At 40.2% G+C, this 20947-nt stretch overlaps 1 protein-coding gene across 1 annotated transcript in view; it reads right to left on the reverse strand.

Moving 5' to 3' along the window:
- LOC124555129 overlaps window positions 1–20947 on the reverse strand; it is a 274513-nt gene that overhangs the window by 59270 nt on the left and 194296 nt on the right. The window contains exons 5-7 of the mRNA XM_047128941.1: window positions 15228–15368; window positions 12679–12876; window positions 11287–11436 (exon numbers count right to left, since the gene is read on the reverse strand). Coding sequence (XP_046984897.1) covers window positions 11287–11436; window positions 12679–12876; window positions 15228–15368 — 489 coding nt within the window. The remainder of the gene's footprint in view (window positions 1–11286; window positions 11437–12678; window positions 12877–15227; window positions 15369–20947) is intronic.

Raw genomic sequence — 20947 nt, forward strand, 5'->3', positions numbered from 1 at the left:
GCAGTAGACTTTGACCTTGGAGGTCTCAGGTTCAGTCCCGAATAGAGGCAGGGATTTTTCCTCATTCCAGTTCCTCCAGAGTGGCACCAGGTCTACTCAGTCTGCTGTAAAAATAAGTACCGGTGATCTATCCCATGGTAAAAACCGGCCAGTAGGAGGGATCTGCCATCCCATCCCCTCCTAGTGCGATGGTAAATAGAGAGACTGCACTCTTACTTGCTGTCTGGCCAACAGTCCTGTCAAACTTGCACCAGAGACTTAAACATTACCTTTATTTATGATGATGTAGAACACCACTATGCTTGCACTCACACTATCCAGATGGTTTGGAATTTAAGCCAAGAAATTTTTGAACACCCAGTCTCCTAAGAGCCTTGACCCCACTACATTCAATGACTGTTACCTCTAATAGTGAAGTGGGAAGTAATTAAATTGTGAGATAAGAGTTTAAAAAGGCACATTCCACAGTATCAAAACTGCTTGCAGAATACTACTTACAGGCAAGTGCAAACAGGACTTGCACTCTGAAGGTTTTATACAAACTTAAGTGTACAGATAATTCATTTATAGGTTTTGATGAGTGAGTTTGCAAATATTGAAATATGTGACATAAACAGACTTATGTTTTGATTGCATTGACTCAGAAGCTTAAATTTTTTTACACCACGGAGGGACAGTAGACTTTAGTACTTGACATAAATTTCAGTTTGATACCTCTACCTGTTCCTGAGAAAAAGAGACATTGACAAGAACGTGTTCTCGTAATGGTTTCATTTTTACAAACTGAGGTATGGAAACCTAAAAATGAGCAGTAAGTGTTTACATGTGAATTTTATAATTTTCTCTCTTCAGCTTTGGTGAAACTTTCTAGTCAATAAACACATTCTTCATAAACAGATGAATCAGCAAGACACTATGTAGTGTTTCAATATTTGAAGCTGAACCACTGCAGGCTGTGCCACCATCATGATATATTGAGAATTTATACAACGTACTTTGATGCATGGCAAATAATTTTGTTGTATTAATTACTGTTTTCAAAACACTACAAATGTTCATGTTTTCTGTTTGTTTCATGTTCAAAGCAGAGGCTTGAGGCTCAGCATCCATGAATGGTTTGCAGAATTGAGGTACTGTACCACATTAATGCTGACCGGACAGGCAATCCTTGCAAGAAGATGCTTTTAGCTGTGTCTAGACGCTACTGATCATTAACAAAATCAAAAAAGAAAAGAATGAGATCAATGTTCTAGCAATCTTGTATTAGCTCATTTCTAGCCATGTTTGTTTCCACAACTCTGTTAACCATAGAACAGACAGGCTGGGTCTCTCTGACCCAAGTGGATTTAGTTTTAAAAATATCCACAAGAAAACACTACTTTTGTGTTTCAGTTAACGTTCCTAGGGGCCACTACTTGTTTCATCATTTCTCTGTGTGCCAGCTGATTGCTGATATGGGAAGAAACATGTTCTGGGTTTAAGAGACCTAGTCTGTCTGTCTATGTTAACTTTTTCTGCTTATGCACTTATCTTATTATACCGACTGTGAGCAATAAAACTGGTTGAAAGTGGCTTGGCAGCACCCACTAAGGCTGCGTTCACACTGCCGGCCAGGCCGAGCCGAGCCTGGCCGGGCCGCCGCCCGCTTTGATATCAAACACATGGTTTTGAACTGCGGTGTTCACACTGGCGGCCGGGCTGCGCCGACACGGCGTGAGCCTCCCGGAGCCGAGCCGGCGACATCCCGAGTGTTTAATATTGCCGTCGCGAGCCGACCGCAGGCGAGAGCCTGTGGAGCAGCACTACAGCTTCTACAGTACACGCATCACACGTCTCCTTTCTGCTTTCATCACAAGTGTGACTGCACACGTCTTTTATTTTAAGATGTTACCTCACATTTCCCAATCAGTGAGGAAAAATTACGTTTATTATAATGATACATGCGAAATTACTTTTATTTAATCTACTGTATTTACATGCATTTACAACAATAGCTTGCCAGCGATCGTGGCATTGCCGCCACTGAATAGTTCGCGTTTACTTGTAAACAGAGACAGATACGAGTGTCAGTGAGGGACAGAAATGCGTCCCTACCAGACGATAATGCATTGTAAAGTCATGCTGTGGCAGTTCCTTATCAGTGGAAATAGAACCACTAAGTCAAAGGGCATTATCTCAAAACTCTTCGCCTATCAATCTGTCTATCTTACAAGGTAATGAATTCTGTGAGGTCATCAGTGGCTCCACATGATGAACCATCACCACTGCCAAGCGCTGCATCATGAAGAAAAAAGTTGGAAAATTCTGAAGGAGTATTTCTGCGATTCTTCGTTGAAGGCACAGCAAGACATTACCCAAAATGACGAAGCTAATTACTTCCTAATGATTCTCAGGAGTCCCATAAACTCTCTTCCCCTCAGAGGTAAGCGTTTGTGAAATTTAAAATACAGAAGCATGACTACAATTAATTGGAGGTAGTGAATGCTGTACAAAGTTCTACCGCAAACCAAAAAGTGTGTACTAACGAATCTTACCTTATCGTTATACACAATTTTTCTTCTGCTGTTATACTTCTGCGAAAATTTGTGTTCTGTTTAGAAATTTTGTCTTGAATGTTCTGCAGCACATACTGAAATGTATTATGATTCATTCTGTAATTTGAGTAAAATTTTTCAGGATAGTTTTTAAGTTCTTCATATAAAGAAAAAAACTCTCCTAAATGTCTGTCGCTATTTATGGGATGAATCCATAACCTCCTAGTTCTTCTGTACTTCAAAACTCAACGAGTTACTGCAGAGTCAAAACAACACCAATAAAGAGTGAAGACATTGTTCTACACGACAGCACAGACTAGCTAAAGGCGAGCAACTGTTGACTGCAGCTGCGTTTTCTACTGACTTGCTTGTCAGCTGTCGAAGGGTGGGAACCTTTTTAAATTTATTTATTTGGCCTCCTGCCAGCCATTTAGCCAAAGAGTGGGGATTACCTTGACAGTGCAGCGCAGCCCGCCAAGGAAGAAAAAAAAAACAATGAAGAACAATGAAACGCACATCTGTGCTGATCTACAGTAGTTTCATTAACTCTCCATTATTTTTTCTGTCAAAGTAGACAACGAGACTACAGAATTGCGCTTCCGTTATCTTTTAGTTCGAAATACGAAATGTACATCATATTAATTGTAGGACGTTGATGACAAATAATTGTTTGTCTTTTGTGATGCAACGTGTGGCCAATTATAAAAGCATAGCAGATGATTGTCCAGTAGCCGAGGGAAAAATTCTTATAAATTTGGATTTATCTAGAGAATGAAACCATTAAAATAATAAGAGGGACCGGCACTAGGTCTGCGCTGATCACTAGTAATTAGTTTTTTTCTGTCCTGCATTAGATGACTACACTAAACCGAGCTGTAACCGCGCGAACTCCGTGGCTTGCGGACGCGGCACTGACGCGACTGAATAGCTCGCATTACTTGAGACCAGAGACAGATATCAGTATCTTTATCATTTCAAAAACTTTTTGGTACTTTTAGCTACATTTCATTCCCAACAATGTATGGTCTAAAACGGATCTAACAGTAAGCTACCCGCTACATAACTTTTTCACTACAAGATTTGTAAATCAAGTGCACAACGTTGACAAATAGCATCATTTCACAATGACTGTTAGGAAATATGGAAAGATAAATGATTCAATACGAAGCTAAGATGTTGCACTACCACGTGTACAAAAATCAGATTCTTTAGCCGCATACTTTCTTCAAAATCGGTTGGGAAGCGTTACGAAACTAAGAAATCACGCGAAACGAAAAGTAGACCTTTTTCTTTTTTCACGACGTAAGTAACGCTTTTAAGGAAAAAATAAGTTCATAAAACGATGTGGCGAAGTCTTATATACCGCTAAGAATTTTTAAAACATGAAAATCGGAGAAGTGGATTTTCCCCCATTTCGCCGTCCCGGCATGGCGCGGCGCAGCGCGCAATGTGAATGCACTACTCGTCAGCCTTAGCTGGCTAGGCACGAGCCGAGCCAGTACGCGTCAGCCTGGCCCGGCCCAGCCGGCAGTGTGAACGCAGCCTAAGTGAGGAAGAAATCGTAAAACTGTTATTAGAAAGCGATAATGACGATTCGGATGTAGATCTTAATTTTGTTCCTTTAAGTGATCACGATACAGAAAATGAAATGAGTGACAAATAACTGAAAAGCACAGCTACCGTCATTATTTCTGCCTGAAACATGGGTAAACTCACTCCAACACTATTCAAGAGAGTCTATCAACTAATGTGTTTGGTTCTGGTCCCTCTTCCAATGAATCATCACCTTGCTATTCGTTGAGACACGGACTAACTAAATGGCTCAAAACTTTTCCCAACCAAAATGTCCATAACAATTCTCACAATATAATTACCTATTTGCCTGGTGTCAGTTGGGAAGCAAGAAATGCTAACACCATTGTGAAGGTCTGGAAACTGTTCATTGATGATGATTTGCTCAATTTGATAATAAAGAGCACAAATACATATATAGATCATGTAAAGTCTCTTTAGAAAAATGACCCAAATACTGCAAAAAACTTGAAAGAAGAAGAGTTCAAGGCATTTTTGTGTCTCTTATACATTTATAGTGTTCTTCATGGAGGCAAAATGAATATCACAGAATTTTGGGCACTTGGGGCACAGGAATAGAAATTTTCACTCCAAGTATGCCACCGCGAAGATTTAGTTTACCCTTGATATTGGACTAAATAATATTCACACATGGAGGAATGAAAAAAGTGATGATAAGTTGGGCCTTGTATGTGATGTTATGGTGAGACTCACAAAAAGCTGCACAAGGCATTACACAAGTGAATACCTTACAGTGGATAAAATGCTACTATCTTTTCAGAGACATTGTTCTTTTGTTTTTTCAGGCTGTGGATTCCTTCAACACCTGGGAAGTATGGAATCAAAATATTTATCAAGGCAGATGCAAAAACATACTATGTACAAAATTTGGAAGTATATGTGGGGCAACAACGTGCAGATATCTTCCAAGTGAGTAACGCAGCTGATGATGATGTGATCAGACTTGTAGAGCCAGTGAAGCGAACAGGAAGGAATATTACCCTTGATATTGGTTCACAAGCTACACTCTTGCTAGAAAACTTTCCACAGATTGTGAGCTTACACTTGTTGGAACACTGTGCAAAAATGAAAGAGAAATTCCTTTGGAATTCTTACCTCACAAGAAAAGAGAAATACATTCATCTACATCAGATGTAAAGATGATTTCACATTGGTGTCACATGTGCCAAAGAAAACTAAAGGCATAATTTTACTGTTATCAGTGCATACAAACAATAAAACTGACGTTTTCACTCTGCTCAAAGGAAGCCAAAAGAAACAGAAATTCTGAAACAGTCTGCTGCCTGAGTTATCTTTTTCCAGCACATGTTCACTGCCTTGCTCTGATTTCCTTCCATATTAAGGATTGACTCTTTCACAGCTTATTCACAGCAACTACCAACAACTAAGCAGACTAGATATTTGGTTTGGACAGATGAAAACTCTGCCTCAGACAAATCAATTGTACCTAAATGAATTATAAGACTACGTTAGCAAGTCTCCCATTAACACACACACACACACACACACACACACACACACACACACACACTCTCTCTCTCTCTCTCTCTCTCTCTCTCTCTCTCTCTCTCTCTCTGTCATCCCCCCCCTTTTCACACACACACACACACACACACACACACACACACACACACACACACACACACTATACTGGCATCCATATTTGATCCCCCCACTCACACATGCTATACTGACATCCATATTTGATGACTTTCTTCTTCCTTCTTTTCTCAAATAATCTAACGAACACAATGGGATCATGAATCAAAAAACCTGAACTTTTATGTCACATAGCTCATCATAACGATATCAAATTAATCACTCAAAAGTATGCACTCAAGCAATATCAAAGACTGCCTTCAAATGTGCTTTCTTTAATTATTACTTAGTAACCAAACTCTGCGAATAACCGAGTTTAGCTTTTACCATTCAAGAAATTTTAATGACAGCCCAACTTCTATTTGCAAATTAATTTCAGTGTGACATAAGAAGGCTTCACATTACAAATGTCATCCACGTCAATTTAAGTTTTATTTACTCTCCTTCACAAAATTTGTTTCCTATTAAGAGCTATGTTCTTGATGATCGTATGTTCAAATGCAATCAGTTTTGGGGTCGATAAATCCATCGCTAGGCCCCTTAACGAACATTTATTTATTTATTTATTTATTGTTCCGTGGGACCACATTTAGGAGAAGTCTCCATGGTCATGGAACGAGTCAATACATGAAATTATAACACGATTGTAGAAACAGATAAAATGAAATATAAGAAACATATTCAGGCGACAAGTCGTTAGTTTAAATAAAGAAATCAAAAATGTACACTGGAATTTGCTTAATTTTGTATCTCTTCCAGGAGCTCCTCGACAGAATAGAAGGAGTGAACCATGAGGAAACTCTTCAGTTTAGACTTAAAAGTGTTTGGGCTACTGCTAAGATTTTTGAGTTCTTGTGGTAGCTTATTGAAAATGGATGCAGCAGAATACTGCACTCCTTTCTGCACAAGAGTCAAGGAAGTGCATTCCACATGCAGATTTGATTTCTGCCGAGTATTAACTGAGTGAAAGCTGCTAACTCTTGGGAATAAGCTAATATTGCTAACAACAAACGACATTAAAGAAAATACATACTGTGAGGGCAACATCAAAATTCCCAGACTATTGAATAGGGGTCGACAAGAGGTTTTCGAACTTACACCATACATAGCTCGAACAGCCCGTTTTTGAGCCAAAAATACCCTTTTTGAATCAGAAGAATTACCCCAAAAAATAATACCATATGACATAAGCGTATGAAAATATGCGAAGTATACTACTTTTCGTGTTGAAATGTCACTTATTTCAGATACTGTTCTAATGGTAAATAAAGCGGCATTTAGTTTCTGAACAAGATCCTGAACATGGGCTTTCCACAACAGCTTACTATCTATCTGTACGCCTAGGAACTTGAACTGTTCCGTCTCGCTTATAACATGCCCATCCTGTCTGATTAAAATGTCAGTTCTTGTTGAATTGTGGGTTAGAAACTGTAAAAACTGAGTCTTACTGTGATTTAGCATCAAATTATTTTCCACAAGCCACGAACTTATATCATGAACTACATTATTTGATAATGTTTCAATATTACACACAAGATCCTTCACTACCAAGGTGGTGTCATCAGCAAACAGAAATATTTTTGAATCACCTGTAATACTAGAAGGCATATCATTTACATAAATAAGGAACAGCAGTGGCCCCAGCACCGACCCTTGGGGAACGCCCCATTTAACAGTGCCCCATTGGGACTGAACATCATTACCACTCTCAATATTGCGGAGGATTACCTTCTGCTTTCTGTTCTTAAAGTAGGAGGCGAACCAATTGTAAGCTACTCCCCTTACTCCATAATGTTCCAACTTCTGCAGTAATATTTTGTGGTCAACACAGTCAAAAGCCTTCGTTAAATCAAAGAAAACACCTAACGTTCGCAACCTTTTATTTAATCCGTCCAAAACCTCACAGAGAAAAGAGACTATAGCATTTTCAGTTGTTAAACCGTTTCTAAAACCAAACTGTACATTTGACAGCAAATTATGTGAATTTAAATGCTGCAGTAACCTTGTATATACAACCCTCTCAATAACTTTAGCAAACACTGATGGCATAGAAATAGGTCTATAATTGTCAACATTATCCCTGTCTCCCTTTTTATAAAGTGGCTTCACTACCGAGTACTTTAATCGGTCAGGAAACCGACCACTCCTAAAGGAAAAGTTACAGATATGGCTAAGTACTGAGCTAACATACGTGGAACAATACTTCAGTATTCTGCTAGATACCCCGTCATATCCATGAGAGTTCTTGGTCTTTAGTGATTTAATTATTAACTCAATCTCCCTCTTGTTAGTATCATGGAGGAGCATTTCAGGTAACAGTCTCGGAACACTTTTTTCTAAGAGCGCTATATGATTCCCTGTTGGGACTAGGTTTCTATTTAGTTCACCTGCTATATTCAGAAAGTGATTATTAAGTACTGTACATATATGCGACTTATCAGTAACACGGACATCCCCACTACGCACTGATTCTATATTCTCGACCTGTCTCTGCAGACCAGCCACTTCCTTTACGACTGACCATATGGTTTTAATTTTATCCTGAGACTTAGCTATTCTATCTGCATACCACATACTTTTTGCCTTCCTAATAACTTTTTTAAGCACCTTACAATACTGTTTGTAATGGGCTGCTGCATTTAGATTTTGACTGATTCTAACGTTTTGATATAATTGCCACTTTGTTCTACAAGATATTCTTATCCCTTTAGTCAGCCACCCAGGCTGCCTGTTTGTGCTAGTACCCTTTTTTGAACGTTCTAACGGAAAGCAACTTTCAAAGAGCACGAGAAAAGTCTTGAGGAAAGCATTATATTTATCGTCTACTGTATCAGCACTATAAACATCTTGCCACTCTTGTTCCTTGATAAGGTTTACAAAAGTCTGTACAGCAACTGAATCAGCTTTCCTAAAACGTTGGTAACTATATTTAACATGTGTTGCAGCACAAAAAACTTTTAGACTTAAAATTTGTGCATCATGATCTGAAAGGCCATTCACCTTTTTGCTAACAGAATGCCCTTCTAATAATGACGAATGAACAAAAATATTGTCTATGGTTGTTCTACTGTTCCCTTGCACTCTCGTTGGAAAGAATACGGTTTGCATAAGATTATATGAATTAAGGAGGTCTACCAGCATCCTTTTCCTTGCACAATCACTTATACAATTAATATTGAAGTCACCACATATAACTAACTTTTTGTATTTCCTATAAAGTGAACCAAGAACCTCCTCTAGCTTTAGCAAAAATGTTGTGAAATCGGAGTCTGGGGATCTATAAATAACAACAGTAAGAAGTTTAGCTCCACTAAATTTAACCACACCTGCACAACATTCAAACACCTTTTCGGTGCAGTACTTTGAAACATCAATTGACTCAAATGGGATACCGTTTTTCACATACATGGCCACTCCCCCACACCGCAAAGAGCTCCTAGAAAAGCTGCCAGCCAACCTGTATCCTGGTAAAGGAAGCCTCTGAATTATCTCCTTATTTAAGAAGTGTTCAGATATACCAATAATTTCAGAGTCAACATCTATAAGCAGTTCACTAACTTTATCTCTAATACCTTGTATATTATGATGAAATATACTAATTCCCTCATTAATCGGATACCCAAGCTTTGTAGAGAGTGGTTTCTTTGTTAGAGAGACTTCCCTTAAGCAGGAATACCTATCAGCTGACTTCAATCTAAAAAAGGTACAGCTCTAACACCCACAACTACCGGAATTTTCCCATGAGTGATCCCACCACCCCCACCTATGCTGTCACCTATAAGTTTTGCCAACCTCCCCTTCCCATACCTGTTGAGGTGCAGGCCATGTCTAGTGAAACCCGTCCTACTGATAGACTCCACCGACACCACTGAAATGTGACTCATGCCTTCTGTCATCAGCGCACCCCCAAGTCTCATGTTATTAGGCCTGACGGCTGTATTAAGATGAGGCCGATCGTGACGCTGAAACAGTTCCACGAAATGCACATTCGTGTTGCCAGTCTGAGTGGCTATCTTTTCCAGGTCACCATCTATGTCATACTCCCCATCCCTATCAATACTATTACCAGCCCCACCCACAATCACTACCTGATCCTCTTTAGTAAAATCCCTACATAACCCCCCTATGTTAAAAGTCACCTGAGCCAATCCTGCATTAGGCTTCACAATGCTGGTGACCTGGTACTCACTCCCCAAAACTTCCTGCAACTGCTGGCCTACACCTCTACCATGAGAACTACCTAACAGCAGAACCTTCTTCTTTCTCTTAGACTTTGCAACTGTCCTAGCCACCGTAACTGCTGAGGTCTGCTGCATACTTCCTACATCTACAGCTACTAGAGATTCCTCTCCACTAGACTCTGACAGTTGGTCATATCTATTACAAACACCAATAGTAAAACTATCTGAAAATCTCCTTCTCCTAGCATATCTCTTGCCAACAGCCAGCTCCCATTCCCCAACCCCCCTCTCCCTCCTCATCCTATCTAGCTCCTCCTGTGCGTTTTTCAACTGCACCTGAAGGGCACAGATCTTACGCTCCTGCTCCTCTATCAACTTACTCTTGCTACATAACCTGCAGTTCCAGGAGAGGATCTCACCAGAATGCCCACTGGCTTCCCCACTGCATTCCCCCCAGTGAAAATACTTCGAACAAGTCTCACACCGCAATCCACTACTCACGAACCTACGGCAAAGCCCACACTTCTCACTCATGGTAAAATTTTACAATTATTGAAACAAGAAAACAACTTTATCTAAGTTCCGCTACTACAATAAGAAGATGTTAAAAACTGACTACAATAATGACAAACTTGCTCTACAAGGGAAGTAACTACTATTATTGACAGTATTAATCAACAACAAATGAGAATATAACAAAATACTAGCACAGAAAGAAAATCAAACGTCTAATGACAGTAACGAAACTGAAAGCAGTTCGCAAAAATTTCTTCTGAAGTTATTTCACCGGAAAACACCAAGAACACCGGTTGAAGACTACTAAAGTTCCTAAATAAACTACTATACACAAACAATTAATTAGTACTTAGCTTTCGATGCGCCGCTACAGCTGCAACTGGTCAGCGCGGAATGTAAACACGGGTAAGAGGTTAAGTTGCTCGATACGAAACACTCACAAATATCAGGCCACAACACAAGAAATGCAGAGGTGAATGAAGAAACCACTAATAAGTCACTTATATAGTAAATATTATCACAAAAACAGTTAAAATATATATCTGAAACCTAAAAATAGATGAAAACTTAGAGAGCGATCTCACACGCAGTCACGCGCTTATGACGTCACACCAAAGAACATCATAAAATCATCAATGATCTCATGGTATCTGTGAAGTGACCTGATGGAGTGTATCAACTCCAAAATCAATCATGTTTAAACATATGATCATAAAAAATAAAGTTGTTAATGGGTAATAAATTTTGGGAATAAAGAGAAGAAAATAATATTTCAGCTGAGCAGGTCCAATCCATATTTTACTGAAGTCCCAAATTATTTAAGCGTTGGTCCAATCTACAGAAAAGTCAGTTTTGGAACTTGCCTGTGCTGCTTCAAGATTTGGAAATGTGAAATCACACATTTCACACACGTATATGTCCAAGAAATGTGTGTTGTCACATGAAGTCTCAGTGCCAGTTTTATTATTCCCAAAGATTTGACATCTTGGTGTCTGTGGGGTCTTGTCATATGTCTGAAAACACAGTACAATTATGAGTTCTCATTTTGTGGGTTACTACATACCAAGACAAAACGTCTGATTTAGGAACTCTGATTTTAAAAGTAAGTTTAATATTGTCTGCATACTGCAATAGAGACAACATGAAGGCATATGTCCACTAACAAGTAAACTTCTGCAAGTTCTTTCATCCGGACATACCCCAGCAAATCGACTTCCACAAGTTTTGTCAGGTGGGAGAAGTTTCTTGCATCTTGTTGGACGTACTAGCTAAACCTGCCAGTTGCTGGAAGTTTTTCTCAAACTTGCAGAAGTTGTGTGTGCTCAATACTGGTATGAAAATATCAGTGTCAAAAAGGGGAAGGCACAAAAACAGTTGGGATGAAACAAGTGTACCATTGCAGACCCCAAACATACATAATTGGGCACCACAGCCAAGGAAGTGTGAAATGAATTTACCAATCACTTTGTTTCACCAGATACAGAAGTAGAATGGCAGTACAGACAACTTTAAATTTTAAATGCTTTTTAATGTTAGCATGAACATAAATGCATTACATTTGTAATAAAAGTAATAAATACTGTTTGCAAAAATCTAAGAGTAATTAAAAGGCCATCACTTGGGGATACATACTGCTGCATTTTTGTATCCTATTTTTGAACATTTGATTGCATAATACACAATACATTCAAAATAACTTATAATATTCTCAGAAAGTTTTCAATCTGAGTGACGTCCTCTGACTTTACGTCATTCAACAGTGTTCCTTGATAACTTAAATCTGTGCACCACTGTACCCATTTCTTTATTCAAACATTTCTTGTTTTGTTAACTTTTTGTTTTTGTAACAATTTGTCTTTAATAATAATAATTATTATTATTATTAATAATAATAATAATAATTATTATTATTATTATTATTATTAATATTATTATTACTGTAATTATTATTAATAATAAGCTCTGTTTTTAGGTGTGAAATTGTTAATTTCCACCTGCCCACCTCACGAAATAGCTCTAGTGAAAACATTTCTCATAGTACTTGCAGGAAATTCCTGGAATTAACTTGCCCAAGTGAGTTGCAGAACTAAACTTGTACAAGTTTTTGTTGTAATGTAAAGACCTCAACAATACTTGTGGAAGTTAATTGTTAATGGACAAATGCCTTTAAGTAACATTACATTTTTAATGATGATTTTGCAATAACATACACACTAAGTACAAAATGTTAGTAACTTTATAGGTTATTTACTCACCATATTCTCACTTCTGAAAGTTACAACAAGCTTTCCTGTTTTTTTGCTGTAAACTGACACAGTGTCATTCCATGTATCCACATATGTCAGTACTGAACTTGGAGTATTTGTCAGATCAGTACAAAATCTAAGCATAAATTCACAGCCATGGTATGTGTAACAACGACAAACTAGACTCTTCAGTAATGCTAACCATTTCTGAAATAAAGGACAATCATTTTAAAAAGTAGTAATTCCTTCCAAATATCTAATTAAAAATATATATAAAATTACACGATCCTTTGTACATGTTTAAAAATTTTCCAAGAGTTTTAATTCAGAAAAATTATAAATACAGGATGGCTCTCTTCAGTCTGAAGACTTGTTGGATGCAGCTCTTCATGCCAGTTTATCCTCTGCAAGCCTCTTCATCTCTGTGTAGCTTCCGTGCTCTACATCTATTTGAACATGCTTACTGTATTCCAGCCTCTGCCTCCCGCTACCATTTTTAACTCTGCATTTCCTGCCATTACCAAATTAACAATTCCTTGATATGTCAGGCTGTGTCTTATCAACTGATACTTTCTTTGAGTCAAGTTTACCATAAATTTCCCTTTTCCCTAATTCAATCCAGTATATCCTCATTTTTTATTCAATACTCACATCTAATCTTGATGGAGTTAATTATTTAGAATGTTTCTTATCCTCTGCATGTCTTTCTGGTAAGATGCAGTCAACAAAACTAACACTTCCAAAACATAACAATGTAGATATTAGCTTTTTGATACTGCTACATATTTCACCCTACATTCACCTTACATTTTTATGATGTTAAACAGTTATTCTGAAGCAATACGATAATCTACCTTTAAGGTAAAGTGCAGAGTGCATTTAAATAAAATGCATAAGGTGCCCAACTCTCACTATTCATCAGACAAAGAGGAATCAAATCCATACGACCAACTGCACCTGGACTACTATACTGTGAATAACGGGTGTGCTAACACAGGCTGACGGTGGTGGAAAGGCCAGAAGGGTGAGAAAAGTGAAGGCAGAAGGTTAACAAGAGAACAGAAAGGTGGGTGTATCAAGCCAGTATGATAGAGGTACGGAGGGCAACTCCCAGTGGTGATGAAGGTGATTAAAGTTATGCTTACAGTGAAGGGAGGAAGGACAAAGGAAGGACTTAACAGGGAAGTGGGTGACAGTTGGAATTTTAAGAGAGCAACATTTGAATATGGGTCTAAGTCAATACATAAACACCTAAGAAGAGTAAGATATATACAAAAACATATGTTAAGGACACAGAAAATTAAGAAGTTATTAAGCTAAGAATGTTGAGAAAATAAAAAGGGATTCAAGGTGAAATGTACAGAATGATGCAGGGTCACCGAGAGAAGAGTGGAATAAGGTAGTAGCAAATACTGAGACAGGTTCAGACCAGACGATTTGCTGGACAGTAACAAGTTCTGAATGTTTAGTTTCTACCAGCACAGTATAAAGAGCTCAGGAGGAGATTCAGGTGATTAAGACTGCCACTTGAGAACCGTGTCTTGAGACAGCAGCTATTTCATCTGCTAGCTTCAATGCTGGCATGACCATCAGTGATCTGTCCATTCTCTGTTTAACCACAGGTAACGCTGCTCAGACCCAAAATACATATTTTAATAGCTGCTCCACTGAATTTTTGCGTGTGTGTCGAAACTGCACTTGTGGTAACTGCACTCCAGTACAGTCAAAGGTTCCACTGCTTATGGAGCATTTCAAGGAACTTGCTTTAATTTGGACCTCTTTCACTTTTCCTCATTATATCATTACGCCACTTACACATTTATGGTCTGACCACATGACATCAAATCTCCTCAGCAAACTAACATCCACTTCACTTTTGAGGAGGAGACAGAAGAAAAGTTGCAATTTTTAGATGTTTTAATAGAGCATAAATCACATGCGCGGCTTGGTCGCTCTGTATACTATCGTGTTAGTGTTCGGAGCTTGATCAATTGGTGTCAAACCATTGCATGAAAAGGTTTTGTATGTCATATCGCTAAACCAAAGAAGTGTTAAGCATAGCTTTTGTTGTAGCCCTTCATTAGGAATACACACACAGTAGCCTGGCCATAAATCCATGTTCAGCCTGATTAATGAGCAGGCTAAGAAGATGTGTTACATTTTGCAGAGTTAAATAGGCTTGACAATGCAGGCAACAGAGTCAGATACAGCACTATGCTACACATTCAGACACAGCACTATGAGCATGTTTAATGACTGCTATGATTTCTGTTTTTATTATTCCTGTAAAACAGAGACATGTTTGGAGCATACACAACTCTTAACTGGCGTGACTGGCAATAGTATCCGCAAATGCTGATCGTATTTCAAGAATGCTGCTATACTTAAATGACTATATCTTTAGAAGTATACATTGTAATTTTAATTGCATATGTCATAAAAGTAACATTTTAGCGATTACTCATTGTAAATAACTTTTTGCAGGTACTATTGTACTTTCCGAATAAATTCATAACTACTGGCAAAGACACATGTTCATTATCAGAGTAAGTACTTACATTACTAACACTGTGAGGCTTCTTTAATGGTATGGAAAATGGCAGATCCGATGGCCACCACAAGGGTTCAATAGATCCCAGTGGTTTCTCTCTCCCAACTGAACATGAAACCATGAAAGGTATGAATTTTTCCAGTTGTCTCTGTAAAGAAGAAGATACATTCTGAAAAAAAAACTGTGTCCGATATGATTTTATTGTTATTTTTCCTACTATATAAGAAAGTTGTACTTAAGAATGTCTTTCAGGAGGAACTCTATAATGTGAACATCTCTCTCACACTAATGCAACAAGACAGACTGCTACACAAGTATCTTCCTCCTATTTACTTGACTCCCTGTGATATAATTCTCATTGAGCCATTTCATTCTGTACTCAAAGATCTATAGCAAGCTTCCAATTACAAAATCTGAAGTTTTCTAATCAAATTGTTTGCATAATAGAAGTTGTTTCTGTTGTAGAATAACACATACTTTTCATTATAGCAATGTAATTCTTCTAATTTTATATTTCTTTCATCAAACATTGCACATGTATTTACTAAAACAGCTGTCAGCATATTACTCCAGTTTCCACTTTTCATTTTGTTTTTATGGGATCATTCTCAAAGTTGCTGTCATATACTGTCAGTCATTACCACCTTTCATTAATAGTGAGATTTAATGGCGGATAGCTTCAGTAAGTTAATCCCACCAAACCTGACACACGAAAGTGCCTCATTACAAAATTTCAATCACCTTAATATAATGCAAACTAAATTTGTCAGTGTGGAAGGTTCAGGTACCTGAATTTAGAAACCTATTTTCTGACACACAATGTTATTTTAATTATAACATGAATATGAAAATAATAATTACTTTTCATACAGACTTTCTGTAAAAAGTAGGTCTAGAAACTTGAGCTGAAATTTGATTTGAGGTACACAGCAATCACTCTCACAACAGGGTTTGCTTGATGGGGTTAAAGGGATCAGACACTGAGATCATCAGTCCCTCCATCCTATGTGACACGCTGGGAAGAATCCTCAGAAAGGAAGGACATAGACAAAAAATCCTGATGAATCAGATTGTAACCTAAAATCAGTAAGCCCAAGAAATAGAAGCAAGAAGAACTGAGAGAGGGGTAAGAGCCATGTTTCAAGCTACCAACAACTGGCAGTGTAGAGCTGCTCCACCCAGAAAGCAGCTGGAGGCTCCCAGGATGCATTGTGTGAGAGGGACACACCCTCTGCATTCAACAGTAATTTCCTCACCCTGCATTACCACAAGAAAACTAGCAATGTGGACAAACTGATAAAATCTTAGGAAAGAGTACAATGACAACAAGGAAGGAAACCAACAACATACATAAAAGAACAAGAACATTTAAAAAGGCAGGAAGAGTAGGACACAGGCTAGTAAACCAAGCAAGGGCAGCCATGGGGCCCCTGGCTTGGAGCAGGTGTTGGGGCACCAGTCCAATCCCTCAAGCGGCCAACAAGGCCAATATGCCCTATCTCATAGAGTAGAAGAAACCACATTCACAGATAAAATGTAAAACCAAAACCAAATCAGCTGCTTTGGTGTCATCTGCTAGCACCAGAGGCAGTGCGTCAGCAAGTTTCAGGTTTTGCTGTAAGGTGGCCAAATTGGGGCAGTCCAGCAGGATGAGGGCCACCTCAGACAGACACCATACTGACAATGGGATGGACCTCACATCGTAGAATGTGGTCACTGGTCATCTAAATGTGGCCAATGTGAAGCCGACAGATAATGGTACATACCCTGTGAGAAGCATGAAGGGAAGACTGCCACATGGTTGTTGGTTCCTTTGTTGCTCAAAATTTGTTCAGAGAAACCAGGGCACAACAACCCATGTTTCAAGCTACCAACAACTGGCAGTGTAGAGTCAACTGAAAGTCTGGTTCTGGTAGCCCCATCTCCATATCTCCAAGTCAGGATCCTGGTAGCAAAGTTGACCAACTAGTCAGCATGTTTGTTTTCTGGGAACCCAACATGACCTGGGTTTCAGACAGACAACAACCATCCAGCACGATGAAGGTCATAAAGGAGATCGAGGGTAGTCATGAGCAGTGGGTGTGAAGGGTAGCACTGGTCAATAGCCTGAAGGCTACTCAAGGAGTCACTCCTGATTAACATTGACTCACCAGTGCAAGAACGATCATGAAAGAGGGCTCAAACAATGGCTACTAATTCTCAAGTAAATACACCGTGTCCCTTTGGCAGGGACCACAGTACACTGCACCTTGCATGTGTAGGAAAATCAGTTTATCTGTTGACCATAGGGTCTTCAGTGTTTACCATTTCCAAAGATGGAAATGCATCAAGGACGGCCTGGAACAAGTGGCAAGAAACCACAGGGTCAACAGAGTCTTTCGGCCCAAAGGATAGGTCAAGAGAGATCCAAGCACAGGGTACAGGCCATGGGAACATACACAACTGCTCCCTGACAAGAGGTGACAGTCAGGGAAGGTGGAGTTCAGAGCAGACACACTGTATGTGAACTGCAATTGTGACTCCAGTCCTGGGCTGCCATTGTGGGAGATGGATCACCATACCAAGAAAAAGGACATGGTAGTTTCAGATGCTCTGGGGAGCACCAAATGTGTATTGTATAGTTGAGCACCCTGATCCATAGTAGAGGGACCCCAGCCTCCATTAGGATGCTGTTCACAGGGCTGGTCCAGAAAGCACCTGTTGCAAGTCATACCCCACAATGGTATCATATCCAACATCTGCAATGATGAAGGTGATGCTGAGCCACATGCTAGAGCCCTTTATCAGGATGGGACAGCATCAGAGCTTTGTAAGGCTACAAAATTGTACAGCAGTCTGCACCCTTGCTGGTTTTACTGAGGCAGTGAAGATTATCACGTTGTGACCAGCTTATTAGCTTAAGTTGGCGAAGATGGGGAAGCCACGTCAATCGGGAGTCGAAGACCAGTCCCAGAAAGTGATAAGACTCCACCACATTGAGGAACCAGGTGTCGAGGTAGAGTTCTGATTTTGGATGGACAATGTGATCATGACAGAAGTGCATACACATTTGGCCACTGAAAATTGGAAGCATGGCTGAGAGCCCGGGACTGTGCAGTCAGTGTTCAGCAACACTCATAGTGTAGGTGCAAATGTAAGTCCAAAAATTGTCAGCATAGGGAGGGTGACATTTTAGATCCCACAGCTACAGCTAGACCACCGATTGCCACTAGAGAAATGGGTTCACTCAATACAGAGCCCCATAGAACCCTTTTCTCCTGTGTATTGGGAGGGGAGGGGGCATGCAGGGGGGGGGGGGGGGGGGGGAAGCACCAACCTGAACCTGTAAAGTACAATGTGATAAGAAGTACCAGACAAAAGTTAGGAGCAGGATGCTGAGATCCCACTCATGTAGGGTAACAAGGATGTGATGATGGCATGTGGTGACATTAGCTTTTTGCAATTCGAAATTGCCTTACTGAAAACCAACCTGGGACAGAGCCAAAAGATCCTGAGTCTCGAGGTAGCACCACAGCCGCTGGCTCGCCATACATCTGAGCAACTTGCAGAGAACATTAGTGAGAGTAACTGGGTGGTAGCTGTTCATCTCAAGGGGGTGTTTACCCAGTTTCTGTACTGGGATGACCATGCACTCTCACCACTGATATGAGAACTCACCCTCACTTCATATATAGTTGAAAATGGCATGGGCATGATGTTGGCAATCCACCAATAGGTGTTTGATCATTTGGCTGTGGATGCAGTCTGGCTCTGGAGCCATGTCAGGGCAGGGGCTAGGGCTAGGTCACCGAGGAATTCCCATTCACTGAATGGAGTGTTATGTAGCTCCAGGTGTCATGTAGTGAAAGGTAAGTGAATTTGCTTCACCTGCTGTTTGTGGACACGAGACGCAGAAGCTCGAGCATAATGCAGAGCAAAATGTTTGGTGACAGCATCTGGATCAGCGTAGAAAACACCATTCAGGGAGACACCAGGTACACATGTGAGGGACTGCTGTCCACAGAGGCAACGAACCTTTGTACAAACTTGCGAAAGTGAGGTACCCAGTCCAATGGTAGTAACATGCCATCCCCAGCATTCTTGTTTTTATAGTTTCATTAAGTGGTGGACTGGGGCATGGAGCCATTTGAAGGCATTGAGGTGCTCCATTGATGGATGTTGCTTATGGCATTGGGGAGCCTGTCTGTGATCTCTAATAGCCATAGTGATTTTGGAAGTCCACCAAGGTACTATTTTTGGATTTGGGGGGGGGGGGGGGGAGGTGGCAATAGAATAGCTGTGGCTGTACCCTGGACAGCTACATTGAAACCTCTACATGACAGTGTGCTAAGGGTGACAGGAGAGGCAAAGGAATCCCAGCCAGCATTGTTGAGAGCCCATGTAGGTGGATACCTAGACAAGTGATGCTGAAGGAGGGACAGTACAATTGGAAATTGATCACTATTACGAAGGTCATCATGGACTCTCCAGTGGATGGAGAGGACAAGACTTGGGATGCAAGTAGAAAGATCAATGGCTGAATAAGATCCATATTCCACACTCAAGTATGTAGTGGCTTCAGTAGTCAAGAGAAAAAGATCAAGCTCTGCAAGCAAAATTTCTATAGCTTTACCTTCGCCAGTCATCATAGTTCCACCCCAAAAAGGGCTGTGGGCATTTGTGTCACCCAAAATGAGGGAGGGCAGAAGGGAGGGGGGGGGGGATCTGAGAAATCAGTGCACACAATGCTTTCTGAAGCACTGGGAGGGGATGTAAATTATTGACAGTAAAATTCAGAGATGTCCTCACATGAACAGCCATATCTTCCCAAATCGTATCGAGTGGTACATATTTGCTGTAGAGAGAGTCCAGAATGTACCTGCACACTCCACTTTTTTCTCTTGTCACAGTCAGCTCGATTCTTAAAATAGCCCGGAACTGCCACCCCCCCCCCCCCCTCCCCCAAATTATAGTCAGAACATGTGGAGTCCAGTGGCATGGAGCCACCGGAAGCTCCCTTGTCTTGTTGTAGGTCTTCACTTTGCCCCTTTTCTCTTTGGATGATTTCAAATTCACGAGGGCTTGTCTGCCCTAGTTACAGGGACAGTGGAGGAATGCAAAGCCTTACAGATAGCAACCTGTGGCTCCTTTACCACTGGCTGGCATCTGGTTGCATATCAGCTGAATCTTGGGAGGGAAACGTCCCGAGGAACCCCTTCCTGCTGAAAGATGTTGGAGGTGAGTGTTGCTTCTCTGGCTGGGGGTTGACGATTGTCATTGCTGATAGGTGGGAAGTAGAGAGGACGACTTTGTTGTCGCCATAGCAAATGCCATAATCGTCATCACACATGCATACAGAATGCAAACGATCATTTTTCTTCTTGACTCCTGATACATGTGTCAGTCAAGAGTCTTGTATTCTTGGGTTTTCTTTTCTGTTTGGAATACTGTGTCCTCTAGTGAACAGGTGGACTGGTGTTCTCTGCAGTTAATACAGAGATGTGGGGAGGGCCATAAGGAGCATTTGAGTGCAACTGATGTCCACAGTCTTCACAGAGGAGGCTGGCATTGCAATGCGAAGAAATCTAAATTTCTACATTTATACTCCGCAAGCCACCCAACGATGTGTGGTGGAGAGAAATGTGACCGAACCTCATGCATCTGAAGCATTTCATGGGATGGAGAACATAAGGTCACACATTAAATCATTACACCATCACCTTGACCTTTTCAGGCAACAAGTCACCT

Source organism: Schistocerca americana, chromosome X (assembly GCF_021461395.2).
Source record: "Schistocerca americana isolate TAMUIC-IGC-003095 chromosome X, iqSchAmer2.1, whole genome shotgun sequence".
In the NCBI taxonomy this organism is placed as follows: domain Eukaryota; kingdom Metazoa; phylum Arthropoda; class Insecta; order Orthoptera; family Acrididae; genus Schistocerca; species Schistocerca americana.